At 39.8% G+C, this 23,522-nt stretch overlaps 1 protein-coding gene across 1 annotated transcript; it reads left to right on the forward strand.

Moving 5' to 3' along the window:
* Positions 1-371: 371 nt before the first annotated feature.
* STEAP4 (STEAP4 metalloreductase) lies at positions 372-22,487 on the forward strand. Its single transcript, XM_060020581.1, has 5 exons — positions 372-495; positions 14,701-15,155; positions 15,807-16,334; positions 17,595-17,759; positions 19,504-22,487. The coding sequence occupies exons 2-5, from the start codon at positions 14,703-14,705 to the stop codon at positions 19,765-19,767; spliced, it is 1,410 nt and encodes a 469-aa protein (XP_059876564.1). The 5' UTR covers positions 372-495; positions 14,701-14,702; the 3' UTR covers positions 19,768-22,487.
* The last annotated feature ends 1,035 nt before the right edge of the window (positions 22,488-23,522 follow it).

Consider the following 23,522-nt stretch of genomic DNA (forward strand, 5'->3'; position numbering starts at 1 on the left):
CACCTCTGAATTGACACTGTGGCACAGGGGGAAATGCCTAGGTACCTAAATCAGGTGGTGTTTTCTCAGCTCTTCAGAGCGGCCCCTCTGGCTCCTTAGGAAAGGGGTCCTCCTCAGCCTCTCCAAGCCTCAATCTGCCTGGGATGCACATATCCCAAGGGGTTTGGGGAAAACGCTTTAAAAACCCCGCTGGCCAGAGATCAGCAGCAACATCTGAAGCAATAGCGACAGTGACAGCACCGGAATTTCTGGTCTTTCCAGCTGCCCAGGATTCCCAGCTTGAACCCTTCCTGGAAACGCTTGCTTTCTTCACCGCTTCTCTTGCGCAATCTAGTGGGCCCCTCCCTCCGCTCTCCGGCTTCTTATACCGACGAGAGCGGCGAACCGCAGCCCCGAGCCTGAACGCCACACAGCGTCCCCTCTCGGCCCGGCACTCAGCGCGCCCCGCAGCAGCCACGCTGGACCACAGCTGCCTGGGAAACACCTCTCCCGCAGGTGGGTCACATTGCTGCTGGCCTTCGCCTTGTACCTTTCGCCACAGGGCTCCCCTCCCTTATCAGCTTCTGCCCACCTCGAACCCCTGCTTCCAGGACCCCACTCCGCAAACCTGCTCACCCTGGGAAGAAGGTGCAAGGCCACCCAAGTGTGTGGCCAGATGAGTTAAGCAATTCAACAAGTGGCTTGCTTCCTAGACTTTCATCCCCGGGGTGCAGACGAGACCAAAGGAGAGGACTTGGAGGTTTGGATTCCTCTCTGTATCTTACTTCTGGATAAAGGCAATCTAGATCTGAGCCCGCTTCTTGACCAAGAGCTGAAAATGTGTCCTGAGATCTGCAACCGCTTCCATCCTTGATCTTGATTCCAATGTCCTTCTGCAGTTTAGTGATTAATTGCTTTTCCAGAGAAATATTTTTTGGAATGTAATTGTTTAGAGTAAATAAAGCCTTTGGTTCCCTGTTTGTCCAGAGGCAGCTGGAAGGTAGTTTTTCCCTCTGGATAGTAATTTAGAAACTTTCTTTAAAAGATGACTGGTGTAAGGGAAAGTGAATTGGATGGAGACTAGGGCAGGGGTGGATTGGGGAATTCTATTCCTAGTTCTAATTAGAAGTTCAGTACCTCAGCCTCAGTTTCCACACATGGAAAATATAAGGCTCTTGGACCAGAGCAGCCACAAAATCCAACTCTAACAAGGTGAAAACACATGACTAAATATGTTTGCAGGTTTGAAATACACTGAAAATTTCATCAATGCTATAAGTGTAACCAAGTAATTACTTTCTTCATAATAATGCAGGTTTCACTTTTATAGGGAAACTACCCAGCTGTGGAGAGATAGTCTTTCCCCAAGGAGTATCTAGACTTGTACCACATTTATCATTCAGAGAATACTCTCAGCTTTCCAAACCAATTCTTCAGCCTTGCTGTATGAGAATGTCCTATTCCCTATAAATGGGAGTGATATAAGTGTCACTCATATGAAAGAACATTTTTTTCTGATACAGTAGGTGTAATTTTATAAAATGGCACATTTATTTGAAGCAGTAACTTTTTTGCAAGGCCCTGAGTTTTTCAGAATGCTTTGATTTAGCACAGTATGAAATTCTACCTGCCTGTATTCTACCTGCATGGCAAACACTGCCAACCCAGAAAGCAGGATGAAGCACTCCCTATTTATCAGGCTTCAGGGTTGTATAGGAAATGGAACATGTGTATGGAGAAATTGGGTCATAGCACTCTGTCCATTTGGCAACACTTATGGTGCTGCTGAAGTTCACACAGCAACTGAAGGTTCAGAAACCAGCATGTTCGAGGCCCGACCCCTAACTTGAGAATGATTTTCGGATTCCTGCCTTGCTTAAGCTTGCTAACTGTTGTTCGAAGTAACCAAATACGTTTTTATAAGCCTGTTCATACATTGATGACCTTAAGCCTTGAGCCTTATTCTGAACAGTTTTAAGAAAAATAGATTCATTTGTCATAGAATTCCAAAATGGAAGAAATCCTGAACAGTCACTCTACATTTCCTCATGATCCTCACCATCCAGTTATCTTTATAAGTCATTTGTATCTTTTTTCAACTGCTATTTAAAAATTATTTCCTTTTAAAATCTTCACAAAGTTAATCTGCTAGCAAAAAAAAACCAAAAAAGATATAATCACCTTTCAAACTTGAAGACTTGCCAGGGCAACTTGTAGGTTTCTTCTGGGTTGTCCTTGTCAATTGTTAAGTGTCTGCAACTACATCTACCTATGTAATTCCTACTCTAAGGAAGGAATTAGAGTAAGGAAGGAAGTAGAGTAATTCCTACTCTAAGAATCTCGGACAGGCTGTGGATAGTGAAGTGGATAGTGAAGTTTTCTGTGTGGGATTTTTTTTTTGAAGTTGTAGTTAGGCCAGAAGTAATAGAAATAAAGTTTACAAGGCCTCTGAAGCCACCTGTTTGACTCTGTGCTTTGTACGTCCTTCTGTGCTCTGCACATCCAAAGAGAATGGGTCACTAGTTAACTATGAAGACAGTTAACTATGAACAGTTCCACATGATGTATTCAACCTATCATGAATTTTGAATGACTTTTAGGTCATTTCCAAAATGATTTGAATTAACACTTGTTCTTTTTTTGAGAAGAAATCAGACCTGGAAGGAATAAAGCTAAGTAAATAACTAAAGGATAATTAATGCTGAAAACAATGTATGGTAAGAAAACATACTTGGCCAACATACGTAAGCAATTTGTTCTTCCAAAATCATTACGGAAAAAGGAACAAAGAATGCTTGCACTGTATGAAGATCATCTTTCAGAAATACGTCACTGCAAAAAATACGCAATGTTCTACTCAAAGAAGCATTTCCACCCTAATTACCTAGGCAGGACATGACATCCTAATCTGAATGCTTCTCCACATTGTTCTAGAAGAGTGTAGTCTGCCATGTGTAAAAAAGCCTTATCATACTGAACTTTGATGGTTGCATCCTTCTGAAAAGTTATTTTGAGTAAAGTACGTTTCTTTGAAATGTAGGTTACATGATCAGTCTTCATGTCAGGATGAAGTTAAGTTCACTTTTCATCTTATAAGGAAGGTAAATGTGTGCAAAGGATAATTTTGAAAAGTCAGGAACTATAATTCTGAAAAAAGAGAAAGCTGAGAGGTAACTTAATATAACTGTATAGCACTCCTCTTAGAGAGGGGTTATTAGAACACATCTCTTTTACCTTAGCTCCAAATATTGAAGGAAAAAAAATGGCATCAAGCACAGGGCCAAGTGTTCCAACCAGGGTTTCACTGGTGATGGCACAAGCACTGAGAAGCATGGGAATAGGAGGGCGTGGCTAATGGTCCACACTGATTATACATCTTCATCTATACTTTTCATTTTACAGGGTGTGGAAACAGTTTTGAGCCCAAATTAAGCAGTGTCTGAGCAATTATGCACAGACTTTGGTAAACTTTCTTGTCCTACTTCCCAGGCAGAATAGCTCCCCTCCTCTGTATATGCAACATCTTCACACGTTGTATTGCAGCAGTTTGATTATGTGTCTCCATCTTCCCCAACTTGGGAGCCCCTGGAGGACCAGGTCAGTCTAAAGTTTATCACTTTATCCCTCTTGTATAGCACAGTGCCTGGCTCAGAGAGGCTGTTCAATAAATCTGTCAAAAACACGCAATCCTACCAAGACATTGTTGATAACACTAATTTTATTTTTGAAAGATGCTTATCATTATGGGCATAGGAGGTTATAAGCATGGATGCCCCCTGAGCTGTACTAGTTAATAGGGTCAAAGTGTCCTGCCCTTTGGGAAGAAGCATGAGATTGCTGTATGCTGTACAGTACATATAAAGTAAGTAGTGGAAATTATTATAACTATTTTTAAAAGGATAAAGAAATTGCAGCAACTTTGGTATTTCTTCTCATTTTAGTAACCCCATTATGTTGCTATCCTGGGTAAGGTTCATAATAAATTTGTAACTATAATACTTTGGAGTTTAATTCATTTTAAAGAGTGACATAATGAGATTAAGGCATTTAACTGAGGTCATGAATGTTGGAATATTGAAGTTTTAAAGGTTTTAATTAGTTTAACTTAAGTAAAACACTTGAGCCCTTCTTTAATACCTGAAGGCATGGCACAAGAAATGAAGCCTATTGAACAGTTCAAAAGAACTAAGTTACAGCAAATCATTCTTATTATAGAAATGATCATGCTTCTAGTTATTTCTTCTCCAGTACCCAAGTACTAAAATGATTTCTTCATCCTCTTCAATTGCCCTGACTTAGGTGGTATGAGATACGGGAAGGGCCTGAGGAGAAAGCAATTAGCAAGTTGGTAAATGGTTCATTGCAGTTAATAATGGTTATCTTCAACTGAGATCCTAAACTGTGCTCTTTTTTTTTTTTTAATGCATGTCTGGAAAATTAGAAGATATGTGTTATGGGATGATGGTACACAAAGAGGTCCCTGTATCTATCTCCCCGAGGGAACCAAGAGTCTAGCAGTGTCAGACTTACAGCCAAAATCGTGTTAACTCCATGTGCGCAGTGGAGAGGGTCTGGAACATTTGTTGAGGGAGGGAAGCCACATGGATTCTGTTATCATTAAGAACCTAGGAGCCTTCCTAGAAGGAAGGCCTCTAAGGAAAGAGATTTTAAGGCTTAAAGTACAAAGTCAGGAGTGGGAAAGTATATCATCCTGTCAGTCCAGTTATTTCTCCATTTCCATGGTCACAGGCAGAGTCTTGGGGAGAAGGGGATGAGAGAAAGAGTCAGTGGTATGCTGGTAAATGGCTCTCTAAGGCAAAAAAAAAAAAAATGTCCTGAATTACAGCATTTGCTGATTTCCATGGTGTGAAAACTCCCACCACGGCTGATTTCAAACTTTCAGCTGGCAAGCCAGCTCTGGTCATACCACACAACTAAAAAGAGCTGAAATTAAATACCTCGGACTTAAAAAGAAGGAGCTGCTTTCGCTAAAATATATTGATCAACCAGCACTGCCCTCAGGCCTGTATATCAGAGTATAATACAGGAGGCGGAAAGGTGTTTCAAGGGTACTTTCCCTCCTGGGGTAAGAAATGAAGCAGCTGAAAGGCCAGATCATGGTCGCAGCTCCAGCTCATGGGGTCTTGGCGAACATTAGACGTACTCTGGCCATTGGGAGTCCTTGCCTCCAGAGCCAAATTAGAAATAGAAGAAAATGGTGCCCAAAAGAAGATAAAGGAGACTATATACAGGACATGTAAACCACCCCTAGGAGATTTCTAAAAATGCTGAGGAGATGCTTTGAAGCAGATTGGAGTTACCCCATCAGCAGGGTTGGGGGCCAGGGAATGGGATCAGATCCACAGCAAAGCTGCTCTATCTCCAAACTAATTTTGGCAGTTATCAATAGTGAGATAATTCCCAGTGGCCTCAAGGTGAGGATAAATAACTATTCACAGGAAATTTATTTAAACAAAGTTAATTCTGAAATGATCAAATCACTTCTTAAATATCTCTGACTATAGCAGTCCAAGAAAAGCAAAACCCACTAATAGATACTAAATATTAAGTGGGTTTTTGTGATCACCAAATTACCCAATAAGCAAATGCTCAGGACCTCCCTGGTTGCACAGTGGTTAAGAAACCGTCTGCCAATGCAGGGGACATGTGTTCGAGCCCTGGTCCGGGAAGATCCCACATGCCGCGGAGCAGCTAAGCCTGTGCGCCACAACTGCTGAGCCTGCACTCTAGAGCCCGTGAGCCACAACTACTGAGCCTGCACTCTAGAGCCCGTGAGCCACAACTACTGGGCCTGCACTCTAGAGCCTGCTAGCCACAGCTACTGAGTCCGCACACCTAGAGCCCGTGCTCCGCAACAAAGCGAAGCCACCCTAATGAGAAGCCCGCGCACCGCGAGGAAGAGTAGCCTCCACTCACCGCAGCTAGAGAAAGCCTGTGGGCAGCAACAAAGACCCAACATGGCCAAAAATAAATAAATAAATAAATAAAATTTTAAAAAAATTAAAAAAATAAAAAACTACTTAAAAAAAAAAAAAAAAGCAAATGCTCAGGTATTGTGTACAAGTCAAATGCCACCCAGTCAGTGAGACAGAGTTGTTTTTCTGATGGTGGCAATCCAGGTCCTAATTCTCATGCTGAATCTTTGGTGAACGACAGATTTATAAGCTGTTCAGGATTTAGAATGCAAACAGAGGTCAAGGTAAATTAACTCAGCCATGACTGAATCCCTGACCTTGCTGTCATGAGCCCCAGCTTTAATCAAATGAACTAACTAGCCTAGACAGGGGGTAATAAACCTACATGATAAAATTCTTAGCCAGGGAATCATAAAACAATCTTCATTTATCTTGACAGATGCAGCTGAGATGTAAATGTGAAAACACGTATTAAAAAGATTTTTAGTTGGACCAGAATTTCACCAAAGAACCAATATTTAAAAGAAATAAATTTTCTCCTAAAGTACAATTAAAATCGATAATATAGCTCTGCATTACCTTGCTCTCCTGGTATTCATTGGGTGGCAGTGAAATGTTACAGAATCATTTTAGCTGCAGCACGTCATGGCTAGTTTTACTTATTAGCAATTCATGTGGATATATATCCCCATAGAATATTAATGTAAAGGTTATATTTAGTTATGCTCTTGTGATTTAATCAGACTGGACAAGTTAAGATTAGTTTCCTTTTGGGTCATTCTATTGGCTAGCATAAAAACTAAGCATCAGTAAATTACAGTGCTATGAGATACATAACATTTTCTCCCAAAACAATTGAAATCATTAATCAATTTTTCAGCAACCAACCTGCAGTGGTTTCTTTATTCAGATTAAGAGCTTTAAATGATAGATTTATGTCAGTCTATAGCTATTACTGACAGAGCTACTTCTAACTACAAGGCTAAAATAAGAAAAGTACTATTATATGTTCAAATAACATATATAGGCTGCAGATGGAACTGTCAAAAAAATTAGAAAACTCCATTAATTATGGGCACATTACATTTTTTGTAAACTACAATCAGTGGTCTTTTTAAACCAAGAGCTTCTGATTTTGCTACAGTAATATATGCCTGTTAGTAAAAGAATATGTGCTTAAATGTGAGCATGCTTGCTTTCCCTAAAGAGCCTTGATCTCACTAAATACAGAAATAGCACAGTGAATAAACTGGATGGGTTCATGTATTATTGTAAGGTTTTAAAATATATATATATATTTTTTACTATTTTTTGCTTTCCAATTGTCCCTGGGATATATTAAAACAAATGCTCTGAATCAGAGGAAGGCTGGCCTAGTTGCAGAACTCCATCCCGCCCCTATGCCTGGTAATTAAAAGAAACATTTGATTGATGGGCGTCAGCTCACTACAAATGTGTTGTCAAGTCATCTAGGGCTTTCAGGTTGAAATTCAGAAGGGAAAATAAAACAGAAGGAAGGAAATTTTAAAATCCCTGTTTACAGGCATCAAATTAAAGTGAAAAATCCTGTCACGTCGTATAGAGTTTAAAAGTGTCATTTGTGTTCTGACTCCCTGGAGGTGCCAGGCCAGATCACTGGACTTGTGTGCTACAACCCCGACGGAGGGCAGGGGGTTGTCCGGAGAGGGTACTGTAGGAGGAGTTCAAAACCTTGTGTGAACAATCGCTTCAGAATTCAAAGCTGAATTCTCAAAGGGAGAAAGGGGCAGAATGTCTTTAATACTGGTTTCATCCGAATGTAAACGGGATGTTGTCTGGCACCGTATGAGAGATGCTGTGAAGGAGTGACCGTAGCAGATTCATGGCTGGATTTGATCAAACCATAACTTGTGGCTCATAGAAGACAACTCATCAAAGTTTCCTTAAGGGAATTGTAGAGCAAAGCCTACCAAGTCTTGTGTCTGGCATCCCTTGACCCTTTCCCATAGGGGGCCTACACACACTTTTTTTGCCTCCAGTTTTCATAAAAGTAGGAATTCTAGGCTATCAGACCCAGCCAATGGTTACTTAGAGGAAGAAGTTGTAAAGCAGGTGAAATGTTTCTGCATCCCCCTACAAGCTCATCCACAGCCTGTTCTCCCTCTGCCTTTTCCCTCCTCACCATCTCTTTCCAAAAAAGATACCCTTATCTTTTCCCATTTCCAGCGGTTCTCAGCTCTGGATGCTCTTTAGAACTGATCTGTTTGGTCTGGTTTTTTAAAAATACAGATGTCTGGGCCCTACCTCAGAACAATTGATTCAGAATCTCAGGAGGTGGTGCCTGAGCATTTGATAGCATTGACTTGTTAAGTATAAACACTTAAAACATGCAGATTTTGTAACGCTGTTGCAACATTTCCAAACAGGACATTCAGGTAGCAAACTAGCAAATGAAGAAGTCCATACCATGGACTCAACACTAAAAAGGAACGCACTATTTACATGAACTATTTACATATGCGCCAACTTGGATGGATCTCAAGGGCATTATGCTAAGTGAAAAAAAGCCAATATGAAAAGGTTGCATTTTGTGTGATTTCATTATATAACATTCTCAAAATGATAAAATTACAGAGCAGAGAACAGATTCATGACTTCCAGGGATTGGGGCTGGAGTCAGAGAGGGGGATAAGTATGACTATAAAGGGGTAGTGACGGAATAGTTCTGCATCCTGATTGCAGTAGTGGGTACCTGAACCCACACAAGGGATAAAATGACAGAGAATTATACACACCCAATGTCCTAATATCAGTTTCCCAGTTTTGATATTGTACTCTAGCTATATAAAATGTAAACACTGGAGGAAATGATAAAGGATGCACAAGGACCTCTTGTACTAGCTTTAAACTTACTGTGAATCTATAATTATTTTAAATAAAAAGGTTTCTTTGCTTGTTAAATACAAGCGTTTAAAATGTGAAATGTTTGTATTCCATTAGGACATTTCCATGTTTTTCATATGCTAGAATCCTCTAAAGCTAGAACTGGGCCTCTCTGTCCTCTGACCTCTGGGAGATGAGAGAAGTAAAAGCACAAACCAGACTGGCCCTAACATCCTCAAGGGATACCTAGCTGGGAACATCCGGCAGAATGCTGCCTTAGGTTCCCAGAACCCGGGGTGGGATCTGCAGACAGAGGGACCTGATGGGCGAGACTCTACATGACCCACACCAGTACCACTTCATCACATAGGCACATGCGTGCGCACACACATACACACACACACACTCACGCTTACGCTTCTTGGTGGCTGCTACCATGGCCCTCACAGTTGTCTCTGTCACCTTTGCATCTGCATCATTGGTTGCCAATCTCTAATCTATATAAACACTCTTGCAGGGTCGCTTTGCCTGTCTTGGCCTCCCTCTCTGGGAGATGCTTCCACAGGAGGCAAAACCTGGAGATTTTCCAAACCAGGGGGTAGTCTTGTTTTGATTCCTGTTACATAACTGAGGTTTGGAAAGCGCTGAAGGAAGGAGAGGAGACCACTATGCCATAACCAACTTACCCCAACTTTCCCTTAATAACTCCGCTTCCTGTTTACCACCTTTCTTATTTTCTTTATTCCTTCCATCCTACATCTATGAATAAAAGAGGACTAGGAAAGTTTTTTTACAAGTCTTTGAACAAGAAACCTTACTACCTCCATAAATCCATGTTTATACATGGGAGTTATTTTGAGTTACAAATAGTCTGAAATGATTGTAACTTCCTTCTTTACCTAGTACTTACTGTAAAATACACCCTCAATGAGATCTCCCTTGTGGTTTAGAGTGTGCATACATCTCATTTTCATGAACATCTGTTTTCAGGATATTTTTTCCAAGAGTGCTGAATCTAATTCTTCCAAAGAATTTGCTAACTTTTTAACTTTTTACATGTTATTTCATCATCCCAGTTGTAACCTGAGGTCTGATCATTTTTCTTCTACCATGAAAAGATAATAATAATCAAAATAGTGTATTATCCTGGGTTGATTTGCAAGCAGAGCCTGTAACAAAGGCTTGTGTGCAGATAGTTTATTACGGAAGTGATTCCAGGGAACAGGAGTGAGGGGCAAGGGGCTTAAACCAGGGAACATGGGAAAGACAAAAGCCCATTAAATCAGCCACTGTTACAGATGAGTGGTACTCTTTTCCTCTAGGACTTTCATAGGAGCCTTATGAAATGTGTCAGAACTGTGTTCCAGAAGATGAAAGGGGAAGCACTTATCCATGGAGTCCTGTGCCCCGTTGTCTATGATGGGGCAATGGGCTGTACACGTCTGAGTGCCAAACAGGCACAGGTATCAGAGAAGCCCAGGACAAGGATCGAGAGCTAAAAGATCTAGAGCCCCAAAGTGAGCCTCTGTTAGGCAGTGGAAACAGAGCAGAGCCCAGTTACTGCCCAAGGACTGGAAATAGAACCAGGAGGATTTGAAGGGGAACTCAAGATGTGTGTGACACAATTATCAACCTTGTAACTTGATATGGAGTAACTAACTGCCCAATGGAATAACTGTATTACTTTCTATTGACTCCACCAGTGATATTTTAATATCTCCTTACTGTTTTTGTACCTTCAGTTTGTCTCTGAAGATTTAAGAGGGAAAATAAATTTTAATGCTTGGGATAACAGCCCAAGTGTGTTATGCTGGATTGCCAAGCTGCATTTTAAGGGGGAAATATTGAAGTAAAATGTGAAAGAATTACAAATGAGAGAGATTCACACTTGAGCTGTTTTTACATCTGTGTTTTGATAAATTCATATGCTCTGAAGCCGTTTTATATAAGGTTTTATTTATGAGAAAGAAGTGGGGAAAGCAGAAGCTTCTCAAGAATTATTGAATACTATTTCAGGTAAATTTTATATATTCCAATAATCACAGTTATAGAAGCATAATTAACCCTTAATTTATAGAATTTATAAAAAGACTACATTAATTAGATCATTAATAGACTGATTAATTAACTATAGCATATGAAATACTCTCCTAATAATAGACAGCTTATTGAGTACTTACTAATTCTCAGGAATTGTTCTAAGATACATCAATTCATCTGATCCTCACAATGCCCCTAGAGTAGGTACTACAGATCTCTCATTTTAAAGTTGATGAAACTGAGACACAAATAGTTTAACTCACCCAAGGTCACGTGGCCAGTAAGTGGAGCAAAAAATACTAGTGTAGTGTAGTTAATATCTTCATTTTTTAAAATAAATTTTATGACAGGTTAGAATAGATGAATGTAGGGGCCACGTGGTCAAAATGAAGTCTGGACTCTCTGCAATGATTAAGGTAATCCAAATGATAATATGTCAGTAAAGACATCATCCATTTCATTGCAGGACACAGGCAACTTTGTCAAATCTATATTTTGCTTGCAAATGTTCATCCCAATATAGGAGATAGAAAAATAATATATTAGGATAAAGAATGGAGAAAAAGTGAGGGAATAGCCAGGCACACTGGTATTCTGTCAGTACACTCACAAACCAGTTCTATGAAGTAGAAAAATTAAGGCATCATTCAGCAGTTTAGGGTTTGAGTCATAACAATTAGTTGTTAACTGATTAGCAATACAATAGAATTTGCTACACTAGTTTGCATTTGTAGATGCTGCTAAGAGCTTTTCAAAGGGACAGCTGTGTTTCCATATGATAGGCCCTGATCATATCCAGGTACTTTCCCATATAAGGTCATTTCCTACTCTGATAAAGTTCAGGATATCAGTCACTAGCTAGTTTATAAAATGATTCACTTGTTGTGCTTAATTAAATTATTCAAAGAGTTTCTGTGGAAGTACAGAGAAGTCTTGTATTTCTTGTTCCTTTACTAAGGGAAGTGAGACAGAGAAGGACACACACCATATGATATCACTTATATGTGGAATCTAAAAAAAAAAATGATACAAGCAAACTTATTTACAAAACAGAAATAGACTCACAGACATTGAAAACAAACTTATGGTTACCAAAGGGGAGGGGATAGCAGGGGCGGGGGAGACAAATTAGGAGTTTGGAATTAACATATACACACCACTGGGCTTCCCTGGTGGCACAGTGGTGGAGAATCCGCCTGCCAATGCAGGGGACATGGGGTCAAGCCCTGATCTAGGAACATCCCACATGCCGCGGAGCAACTAAGCCCGTGAGCCACAACTACTGAGCCTGCGCTCTAGAGTCTGTGAGCCACAGCTACTGAGCTCACACGCCTAGAGCCCGTGCTCTGCAACAGGAGAAGCCACCACAATGAGAAGCCCGCTCACCGCAACTAGAGAAAGCCCGCGCACAGCAACGAAGACCCAACACAGCCAAAAATAAATAGATAAAATAAATTTATAAAAAAACCCATATACACATCACTATATATAACAAAGGTAAACAATAAGGACCAACTGTATAGCACAGGGAACCATATTCAATATCTTGTCATAACCTATAATGGAAAATAATCTGAAAAAGAATATATATATACATATATATGTATAACTGAATCACTTTGCTTACCCCCAAACTAACACAACATTGGAAATTAACTATACTTCAAGAAAATCAAACAAACAGGTGTTTTCCATGGGCTAAAATGGAAAGGGCAGATTTCTGAAATCCTATTGAAAAGGTGCAATCTTCATATGCTCTACAATCTGCATGAACTTCACCATATGCTGGAATGGAAGAATGATTAGGTCTGGTTTGAAACGCCACATCAAATTCACGAAGTTTTACTTTAAACCCATTTGGGTGGAAGAAGCAATGTCCTTACAACACCTTCCCCCACTTCTCTGCTTCACCTTACTCCTCCCTAACTCCCAGTGCTCAGTCTGTACTCACTCAGCTTCCTCCTCATCATGCACCTCATGCTGTGCCTGGCACACAGAGGAAACCGCTGCTTCCAGCTCCGACATTCCACCCTTCTAATATGATCCCACAAATATTTACCAAGAAGTGCCTGGTCTATCACAGGCAGTGCTCTTTTTTAGCACTGAGGATGCATCACTGAACACAAGAGACTACACACACACACACACACACACACACACACACACACACACCCCCAAAAAAAGATTAACTAAAAGTTTAAACTAAATGCTAAATATTGGGAAGAGAAAAGTTTTTGAGAAAAATCCAGTACCGAAGGAAGAAATAATATTCTTTGAAAGTGGAGAGAGTATCCTAGATTATTTTATTAGATCATGAAAACTTCAAGATCTTTAAATTTCAAAACCTTACAAAGCAACACAATCACATGGTTTATAACAGTATCTCAGTTTAGTTTTATCCTGCACTTCTTTTACTTTGGGTAAGATTAAAAAATCTTTTACTATATTGAAAAGTCCTATTTCCCTAGGATGAACTAGCATCTCATAGTCTTTTGCCCTATTGTCTAGTGGGCAAATTTTTTATTGGTTTGTATGAGTTTAAAATAGTTTTCCAGGGCTTCCCTGGTGTCGCAGTGGTTGAGAGTCCGCCTGCCGATGCAGGGGACACGGGTTCGTTACCCGGTCCGGGAAGATCCCACATGCGCGGAGCGGCTAAGCCCGTGAGCCATGGCTGCTGAGCCTGTGCATCGGAGCCTGTGCTCCGCAACGGGAGAGGCCACAACAGTGAGAGGCCCGCATACCGCAAAAAAATATATATATATATTTTTCCAGTTTGATTATCTTGTGACTTCACTTATCATGATTTTTTGCTTTGCAGGTATTATTTATTTTTATGCGATCACATTTGTCCCTTTATTCTTTAATGATTTCAAGGATTTGTGATATAGGAAAAAGGCTTTTCCCGTCTAAGGTTATAAAAGAATTCTCCATGGCCTCTTCTAGCTCTATTATAGTTCCATTTAAAAAAAATATTTAAATCTTTAATATATTTTAAATTTACCTTGGGGGGGGAGTGTGAGGTATAGATTAAACTTTTTCTTCCAACTGGCTATTTAGATAGATACTTTGGCTATTTAAATAGATACTTTGTATGTTAAGGAAATATCTATTTTTTCCTTTTTAAATATGAATCAAGAATAAATATCATTTTTTTAGTTTTATTGAAGTATAGTTAATTTACAATGTTGTAGAAATTTCTGAAGACATATAGGTTCTTGATCTTTTAGCATACATAAACATGGCCACATTTTTCTCCTTAATCTTCTAACATGGTGAGTTCTATTAGGATTTTCTAATATTGAATTTACAGAACTAATCTTTACATTCCTAGAATAATCCCATGTGATCAATGTGCACTGCCTCTTAACAGGCTGCCAGATTCTGTTGGTTAATCTGGGATTTTTGTATCACTAAACATAAATGAATTGGTCTGTAATTTCCTTATTACTGCATTCTTTGTCAGATTTTGCTCTTGAGAACTTTAGGAACTGTTAAGTGTTCAATAAATGCAGTATCATTGTGATACACGTCCATAGTTTAAGACAGCAACCAGTCAGCGTCTTGGGTTTTTACTGCATTTCTTTATCCAATAGAAGATTTTGTTACTAAGCCATATGAGACATATATACACTAATTTGTATAAAATAGATAACTAATAAGAACCTGCTATATAAAAAAAATTAAAATAAAATTCAAAAAAAACAAAGACATAGAATATGTGAGACAGTTTTTACTCCTTCCAAATTTTGCAGGGAATATGCTTGAGATAACTCAGTAAAAGATTCAAACAACATCAGTCAATCACTGTTTCCTGGATATAATTCTCATTAATTTTTGCCAGAACATTCATATTTTGTTGGGTGTTTGCATTATTATCTTTCAGTCATGGAGAAAACTACAGATGTACTTCTTCTCACTACGAATTCTTCAGAGAAGCAAGACACTGTATGTATTTTTGGAACTGGAGATTTTGGACGATCACTGGGACTTGAAATGCTCCAATGTGGTTATTCTATTGTTTTTGGAAGTCGAAACCCCCAGATGTCCAGTCTGCTGCCCAACGGTGCAGAGGTCCTGAGCTACTCAGAAGCGGCCCAGAAATCTGACATTATAATCATAGCAATCCACAGGGAACATTACGATTTTCTCACAGAATTAACTGAGGCTCTCAATGGGAAAATCCTGGTCGACGTCAGCAACAACCTGAAAATCAAGCAGTATCCGCAGTCGAATGCAGAGTACCTTGCTCAGTTGGTGCCGGGAGCCCACGTGGTAAAAGCATTTAACACCATCTCAGCCTGGGCTCTCCAGTCAAGGGCACTGGATGCAAGTCGGCAGGTAAGATTAAATGATAAATTTACACTCCATCTTTAAAAAGTGAATGTTTTAATATGTGCTTATGTCAAAGATTCCAAAACATAATTCCAAAAGAAAACACTTCATTCTGCTAATATGTGCCATGAGTGACTTTCCTGGGCTTGGCCAGGTAGGGTAACCAATTGTAGTGATTTATTTAGCACTGTCTGTACCCTCAGCTTTTAGCTTGATGGAACCCAATGGTGTCAGTCTCTGGAGCCCTCTTGTCAGTACTAGAAAATAACACTGCTAAATTGTTGATGGGTATCCCTTCTATTCCCATTACCTTGTATGAAACGGGTTCCATTTATTCACTGAGATTAAAAGCAATCCATAAGTGATACGGCACCCAAGAATACGGAAGAGAGATCAAACTGTTTGCATTGTGGAGAACCAAGTCTTATCATATCAGTGTGATATGCTTACAGCCACTCTCGACTTAAAACCCTGGTACTTAACTATCCAACACACATGTGCAAGTCTAAACCATCATCTTGTTAAATATGTCCTTTCTACAGCCTTGTTTGAAAAGCAGTTAACTACCATATGGCATTGTCTTGCACAGTGCTTATACAGACTTTCAAAATAATTACTAAAGAAAGAAAAAATACAAAATGAATTATTTTAACCCAGGTGTTTGTCTGCGGAAATGACAGCAAAGCCAAGCAAAGAGTAATGGATATTGTTCGTAGTCTTGGACTTACTCCATTGGATAAAGGATCTCTCGTGGCAGCCAATGAAATTGAAAACTACCCACTGCAACTGTTTCCAATGTGGAAGTTCCCCTTCTATTTGTCTGCTGTTCTGTGTGTATTCTTCTTTTCCTACTGTGTAATAAGAGAAGTAATCTACCCTTATGTTTATGAAAAAAAAGATAGGACATTCCGCCTGGCTATTTCTATTCCAAATCGTGTCTTTCCAATAGCAGCACTTACACTGCTGGCCTTGGTTTACCTCCCTGGTGTTATTGCGGCCATCCTGCAGCTGTACCGAGGTACAAAATACCGCCGATTCCCAGACTGGTTTGACCACTGGATGCTGTGCAGAAAGCAGCTTGGCTTGATAGCACTGGGATTTGCCTTCCTTCATGTCCTCTACACACTTGTGATCCCTATTCGTTATTATGTACGATGGACATGGACCAACAGAACCATTGCCCAGGTAAATCTCTACTCATTTGTATTCTCCTATTCTTTAAATCAAAGAGCAATCCTGCTACACCATATTCCACTTCACAGTTATAGAAAATCACTGTTCTAAGCATCTTTATTTTTTAAAGTAGCTATAACTAGACACCTCATGTTTGTTTTCAGGGGGTTGTTGTTTTGTTTTGTTTTGTTTTTTACTGAATCTGGTTGAAATCTCATACACCTATTGAGAATGAAAGGTAGATTCCCCAGTCCACTTGGGTCCATATCTGTATTCCCAGGACTCACTGAGATACTGACAAACTAACAGATTTGGAGGCTCAGGAAAACTTAATGAACCTACTTGAGTTACTTCAATAAATGGAAGCCAAGGTGTTTTCAAGTTTCTATCTTTATGCATGCTACTTCCTTTTGGAAGTCAAAACCAACCATCTTATACGTGAGGGGGCTGTCCAAACATGTGTCATAGGAATGTAAACAAATTCACAAAAGGGTGCTTATAACTCCATTAATGTTTGACTTGTGGGATGCTGTCCTCAATAACTAGAAAACTAAACAATTCTGAGCAAATGTCAGATACTATATTCTGCATAGTCAAAATATTCAGAGAGAATCAGCTCAGGGAGTCTTAAAGCTGTCCCAGAGGAAGTTCTATACATCAGTTCTCGTATGGAAATAATTGATTTTGATCAATCTTACCGCAGTCTCAAAGTGCTGGGTCTGTGGATTTCTCTACATTATTTCCCTAACAAATACATGGGATGTCCTTGGGTAAGAGTCATGTTACAGGGGCCAGATTTCTCTCAAGATGTGATGCAACAGACTTGATGCCATATTACAACATAAAAAAACATGAAAGAACTCAAACTTCATGTGTGTGAATAATCAGCATATAAAGCAGGAAAACAGAATCCTGATGTAATCATTTGAGAACATCGATTTTTGCTTGGGGAACAAGAAGCCATATGGTAAGGAAGGTTTAAGTAAATGTTTATCTTGTTTTAGGATTTATAGGGTCAATTAAAACTCTCTATACAACTCCTGGAGTCAACTATCATAATAAAGTCCCAATAGAACCAATTACTTTTTCTATCAAAAAATATAATACCTAAGTGTATTTTTCTAAGTGTAATTATTTTCAGTGATTGTTAAGAAATGTTATACAATTTTCTTTGAGCAAAGAAACCATGCAGAGGTACTCTTCATCCCCTTAAAAGTTTGGGCAGTTTGTAAAAAAATGGAATTTTAAAAAATTGCTTATAACTTTTCTTAGGCAATAGCCAAGAAAGAAAGTCCATTTAGTACCTCTACTGCCTGGCTCAGCGATTCATATATCGCTATGGGAATGCTTGGATTTTTCCTGTTTGTACTCCTGGGAATCACTTCCTTGCCATCAGTTAGCAACATGGTCAACTGGAGAGAGTTCCGATTTGTCCAGGTAAAAGACTTCACGATTTAATCTACTTTACAGTGCAAAATGATTCTGGCTTTACAAATATTCTCATTTTTCTCTCATACCCTGCATAAATTTTCATTTAACTCCATCACTTCCCTAGCAATCTCATAAAAATAGCAACTGAAACAAGTTCAAATTAGAAAATGCTAAACTCTGGTACCAAAAGGCAGATTCCATAATGGCTGAATTTCCTCGCAGGGCATCCCTTGCCAAGATTCCTGACCACTCCCAGAGCCACAGCTAAGAGTATAAAGTGAAAAGCACCAACTACTATTAAATTCTGTGTGTGGAGATGTACTAGGTGCAAGGTGGAGAGAAACCTAAACATAAAATTTCTACTTCTGAAAACCAATTTTAGAATATGGACTTATTGATATGAAAAGGCATATAATGAAATAATCTTTAAAACCTTCAAAGCAAGATACGCTAGACTGTCATCGTACCAGATTCAAAGCTGGTCTGTAAGAGGGAAAACACATCAACCACCAGATACCTCATTAAAAGCAGCTGGTATCTTCTAGACCAGTGGTCTTCAAAGTGTGGTACCTGGACCAGAAGTGGCAGCATCACAAACATCACCTGGGATCATGTTAGATGCAAATCCCCGGGCCCCACCCAGACCTAAATGACTCAGAAACTCTGGAGGTATGGCCCAGCAGTTTGTTTTCACAAGCCCTCTGGGTAATTCTGATGCATGCTCCTTGTGAACCAGCATAACAGAACAGACTATTAGTAACTGAAATCAGCTTTGAACTTTATAGAACAATTTGAATTTCAGAAGTCTTGCAGTTTCTCCCAGGGACCAAATGCAGTCAACATTTTCTCACGTTTACACCTTTATTCAAGACATTAAGACAGAAATGAACATTGAGCTTTGTATTTAGGTCAAAACAACCAACCAACCAAAAGTAAAGTTTGCTTATTGCTCTTTATTGCGACAGAATGTAGCTAGCATCTGCTCTTAGTCAGCAACATATACTAATGTGGTGCTTCTTGAGGACATACTGTATCTTGCTCATCTCTGGCCTCCAGAAAAGGTGATTCAGGAAAGAGTTTTACCATTGAAGAAGAAGGTACATTATTTATTCTAATGCAAAAGAATTTACTCCTGGGAATCTTTCCTAACCTAATCTTTACCAGTTAGGTTAAGATGAAACCACCATGTCATTTGCAAGCACAGTCGTTTTATTTATTTATTTATTTATTTATTTGGCTGCGTTTTTTTCTTCTTTTTTTTGGTCTTCATTGCTGCGTGCGGGCTTTCTCTAGGTGCGGCGAGCGGGGGCCACTCTTCGTTGTGGTGCGCGGGCTTCTCATCGCGGTGGCTTCTCTTGTTGTGGAGCACGGGCTCTAGGAGCGTGGGCTTCAGTAGCTGTGGCACATGGGCTCAGTAGTTGTGGCTCACGGGCTCTAGAGTGCAGGCTCAGTAGTTGTGGTGCTCAGGCTTAGTTGCTCCACGGCATGCAGGATCTTCCCAGACCAGGGCTAGAACCCATGTCCCCTGCATTGGCAGGCAGATTCTTAACTACTGCGCCACCAGGGAAGCCCAGCACAGTGTTTTTTTAAATGATATACTGATCATCTTGAAGGAGAGTTAATGCTTTTTCAGGACTTAGCAGTGTTCTAAATATTACAGGTTTCAAAAGCTTGTGGCTTTGACAAATACCCTTCATTGGCTTACAGTGTAAACAGTGTTAATGTATATGTTTTTGTTTCTTGCTTATAGTCCAAACTGGGTTATTTGACCCTGATCTTGTGCACAGCCCACACCTTGGTGTACGGCGGAAAGAGATTCCTCAGTCCTTCAAGCCTCGTCTGGTATCTTCCTTCAGCCTACGTGATAGCACTGATCATCCCTTGCACGGTGCTGGTGATCAAGTTCATCCTCATCCTTCCATGTATAGACAAGACCCTTACACGGATCCGCAAGGGCTGGGAAAGGAACCCAAAATTCTCAGAATCAGCATTGAATGGAAAAACAGATATTTAAAGCAAAGTTCAATTCACCTGGACTTCTTAACTATGGTGTTGTATGTTTAGAGAATAATAATGGGTGCAGTGAAGAAAGTGTTTTTCTCCCACCACAGGCTGAAGCTTGTGAACAGAGAAAGAAATCATGCCTGACTTTGAGAAATGGACACCGTTTGATCTCAGGCTGGTGTTGAATCGGTGTTGGCCCCTGCTTCTCCTTTTGCTGGAGCTGGGGTTGCTGAGGTCACGATTCGCTTTGTGGTTTCACAGTAGGAAGCTTCTTTGTTGTGGGCAGCATGCATGACCTAATGTCTTGCAAAATCTAGGGGAAGTCCATGCACTTTCCTTCTCTGGTTCAAGGGCAGAGAGGAGTGAAAGAGAAAACAGTAAGATTGTGGCCACTGATAAAGGCTTTATTAGGTATGTCTGAAGAAGAGGGCCGAGGAAGTAAAAGGAACGAGATTTTTAGTTTGGTTTTTGGCAGTGCAGGTTATCATAAATATTGCCATGGTGAATTCTGTAGTTGCATGTGCTCTTTGATTTTGTTACCAATATGGATGTGTAGTGTGGGGAATTATTTTATAAAACAATAAAAATATCACAATTGATTGTAAGTAATCATGGGTTGGATATATAAAAATCTATATCATAAGATATAGATCCTTCCTCTACAAAGGAATAGGTATAGGAAAGATTGAGTTAAAAATGAGGGATACCCACTTGGATTTTCTCCATGTACAATAAGCAAAGAAGAGCTGATAAAAGCCCTTGTGCAAAAAGTTCAAATAAACCAAAATTTAAATAAATTTTGTAAAGTTGCACTATATCAGATTTGGTATTGTTTAGGTTTTGTGGTATGCTTTGTAAATAATATATTCCAAATCTTGTTCAATATTAATCACCTATGAAATGCATTTCTAGTATAAAAAAGTAGCTTCTGTAGCTTGTCATAGTTTGTTGTCAATTTAAGCAGTGAAATTAAATGAATAATGAACGTGTAAGTTGAACCGATACATAGATGAGAGAGAATTATGGTGTCTTAGGGGAGAGAGGTGTGAGCAGTAGTTGTAATAGGAGACTTGGTTGTTTCTCAGATCCTTGCTGGAAGGCAGGATGGTTCTCTCTGCTTTTGTGTGCTGATGAGGTCATTTCCAAGACACCTTCAGCAGGATTAGCCTTTCTGGCTCACACATGGAGCTCAGAGGAGCCTTATGTGTGACCTTCCCACACTGAAATAACCAAAAGGCTTCGGGTTTGACATTTTTCTGCCCGCTCCACAAAGGCCATTTCTTTTACTTTTTACTTTTATTATCATATATTCTATATGACCTTATACAAAATGATTAAAATATATTAAAACATCACCCACAATCCAGGATATTTTTCTACAAAACTTTTTGAAAATCGTTCTACCTATACTGTGTATTCAATTTTGTACCCTCCCTTTTTCACTTAATATGTCGTGGCTTTGTCTGCTCACTTACATGGTATATGTATTGAATCAGTGGCTGCATAATATTACATCAAATACGCATTTATTTAACCACCGCCCTAATTCAACATTTAGGTTACATCCATTTTTTACTAAAACATTTCATAGGGTATCTTGGCACGTACAATTTTTCCATATTTTAAATTACTTCCTCAGAATACTTGCAAAGAATTGGGATTAAAAAGTAAAGAACTTTTAATAGCATTGGATACATATTGCCAAATTATTTCTAAAGTCAATACCATTGGCACTGAATGAGGGTGTTGGTTTCATTATACCCTACCAGATTTTGTTTTTTATTTCAATTTGTGTTAATGAGAAGATACACAGAATATATACTCCATTACGTTATTCTTGATCCACCCAAGCAAGGATATAAAAAAGCTTGCGACTTTGAGCAGAGCTGTGGTGTGTGGTGCTGACCCAAGAGCATCAGTGAGAAAGACAGGGAAATTGTCACCACTCATCCCGCTATTTGATGCAAAACAACCAAGTATTCTAGGGTTGGCAGCTGCCTTTTGGCTAGAGAATTGGTTGATTAAAGGTTAAGTACTATCCAGGCTGATCTAAAAAAAGCCTTTGGGATTAACCATGCTCCTTTTTGGGGAAGAGAGTAAAGTTTTTACTGGCTACATGGTTCATTACTAAAAACAGAAAATGCCATTCTTAGGTTAAAAAAAAAAAAAGCTTACCTAGAGTAAAAAGGATTCTACTTTTATAACCTAGTAAAAATGCTCTACCTGGGTACTTCACAAAAGGCATCCAGGAAGCCAGACGTTACAGAGTGCCCCTGGTGTTTTGGCATCACAGTGCATTGCTGGGCATGACCCTCAGCCTCATCCACAAGGGCTCCAAGCCCCACCAGCTGACCAGAGAAGCCAATTCCCTCCTTTCGCCCCTCCCAATATCCCTCCCTTCCCAAACCATCAAACCAATGTGCCCATCCTAACACAGCTGACTCCCCCAGTTTACTTAAGGTGGAAAGAATGAGTTTGAAACAGATAGAAATAGGTGTGTTGGGTGAACTATATTCCTTTTAACTGTTCCAAACTATTCTACATTAAAAAGTGAGACTAAACTTCCTTACTGCTGGTATGTTTCCTGTATTCTAGAAAAATTTTTATGATATCATATACCTTTTATTTTCGTATGTTTTCCCCATATTAAGGGATGACTGCTTCTGTAAAATCTTTCTAGTTTTGTAATCATTCTGGTTTTGACTCCTCAGCATTCCAAAGAAAGTGACTGAAAGGTTTTGAATCACAGTAGCTCCAGCATCTGGAACTAAAAATAGATCCTTTCAGAGATAAGGAAAAGGAGAGGCAGTACAGGGGTTGAAAAGCACATTAATGGATTTGCAGCTTCATGTGACACAAGCTTGCACCCAGCAGGGTGATGCATTTCAACATCCTGCATGGTTCAGTTTTACCCTCAGAGAAGGGAAAGCATCAGCTGGCCAAACAGGAGTAGGGGTAGACTATCCCACACTGGACTTTTGTGGAAGAAAAACAAGGCTTTCCTTCCTCCCTCCACATGGATGCCACCCGGACAGGGCAAATGCCTTAATGGGTAGACTGATTTCAAGTTGGATTTCAACCTGTGGGACCTGACATGAAATGCCCTGGACAACTGAACAGCTGCAGCCCTGATGGGTGTTATCATTCTTTTGAAAACAAAATAAAAACAGATAAATAAAGAGAGGGCCGGCAACCTGCAGTAAGCTAGAAGCAGAGAGAACAAAGTCCCTATTCGAAAGCTACTTCAGTTAGGAATTGCGTTCAAGAGCTCTTCGTGCATTTATTGTTCAGGGATCACAGAAGAGCCATGATAACGATGAATGTAAATATAATGAGTTTGACCACTAGGAGCTCACAAGGTTCTGGACCTCCTCCCCAGATCAAGGTGGAATGGCAGTCAAGGTGCTGCACACACGGCTCTCAATGTCCATTCTCCATCAACACCACCATCACCCGCACCACCACCCGTTTGATACACACATACCAAAACTCTCCTTATATGATCCTCCTTCACTTTTCTACAGTAAGTTAAGATTATGATGTAGAAAATCCCTCTACTCTTCCAAAGATTCGTTCAGTAGAATTCAGGAGGAGAGAATAAGTCACTCTTCTCTTCATTACCTTTCTGAAGCTGAAGGCGAAGCCCTGACCTCTCAGATAAAAGGAAGCAAGAAGATCCCGCTGAGGGAGGAGGGGGATCAAGGGTGCAGGGAAAGCAAGGGCTGGGGAAAGGGGGGCGTGGACGAGTAGGACCGTGCACCCATG

This window comes from Delphinus delphis, chromosome 9 (genome assembly GCF_949987515.2).
Source record: "Delphinus delphis chromosome 9, mDelDel1.2, whole genome shotgun sequence".
In the NCBI taxonomy this organism is placed as follows: domain Eukaryota; kingdom Metazoa; phylum Chordata; class Mammalia; order Artiodactyla; family Delphinidae; genus Delphinus; species Delphinus delphis.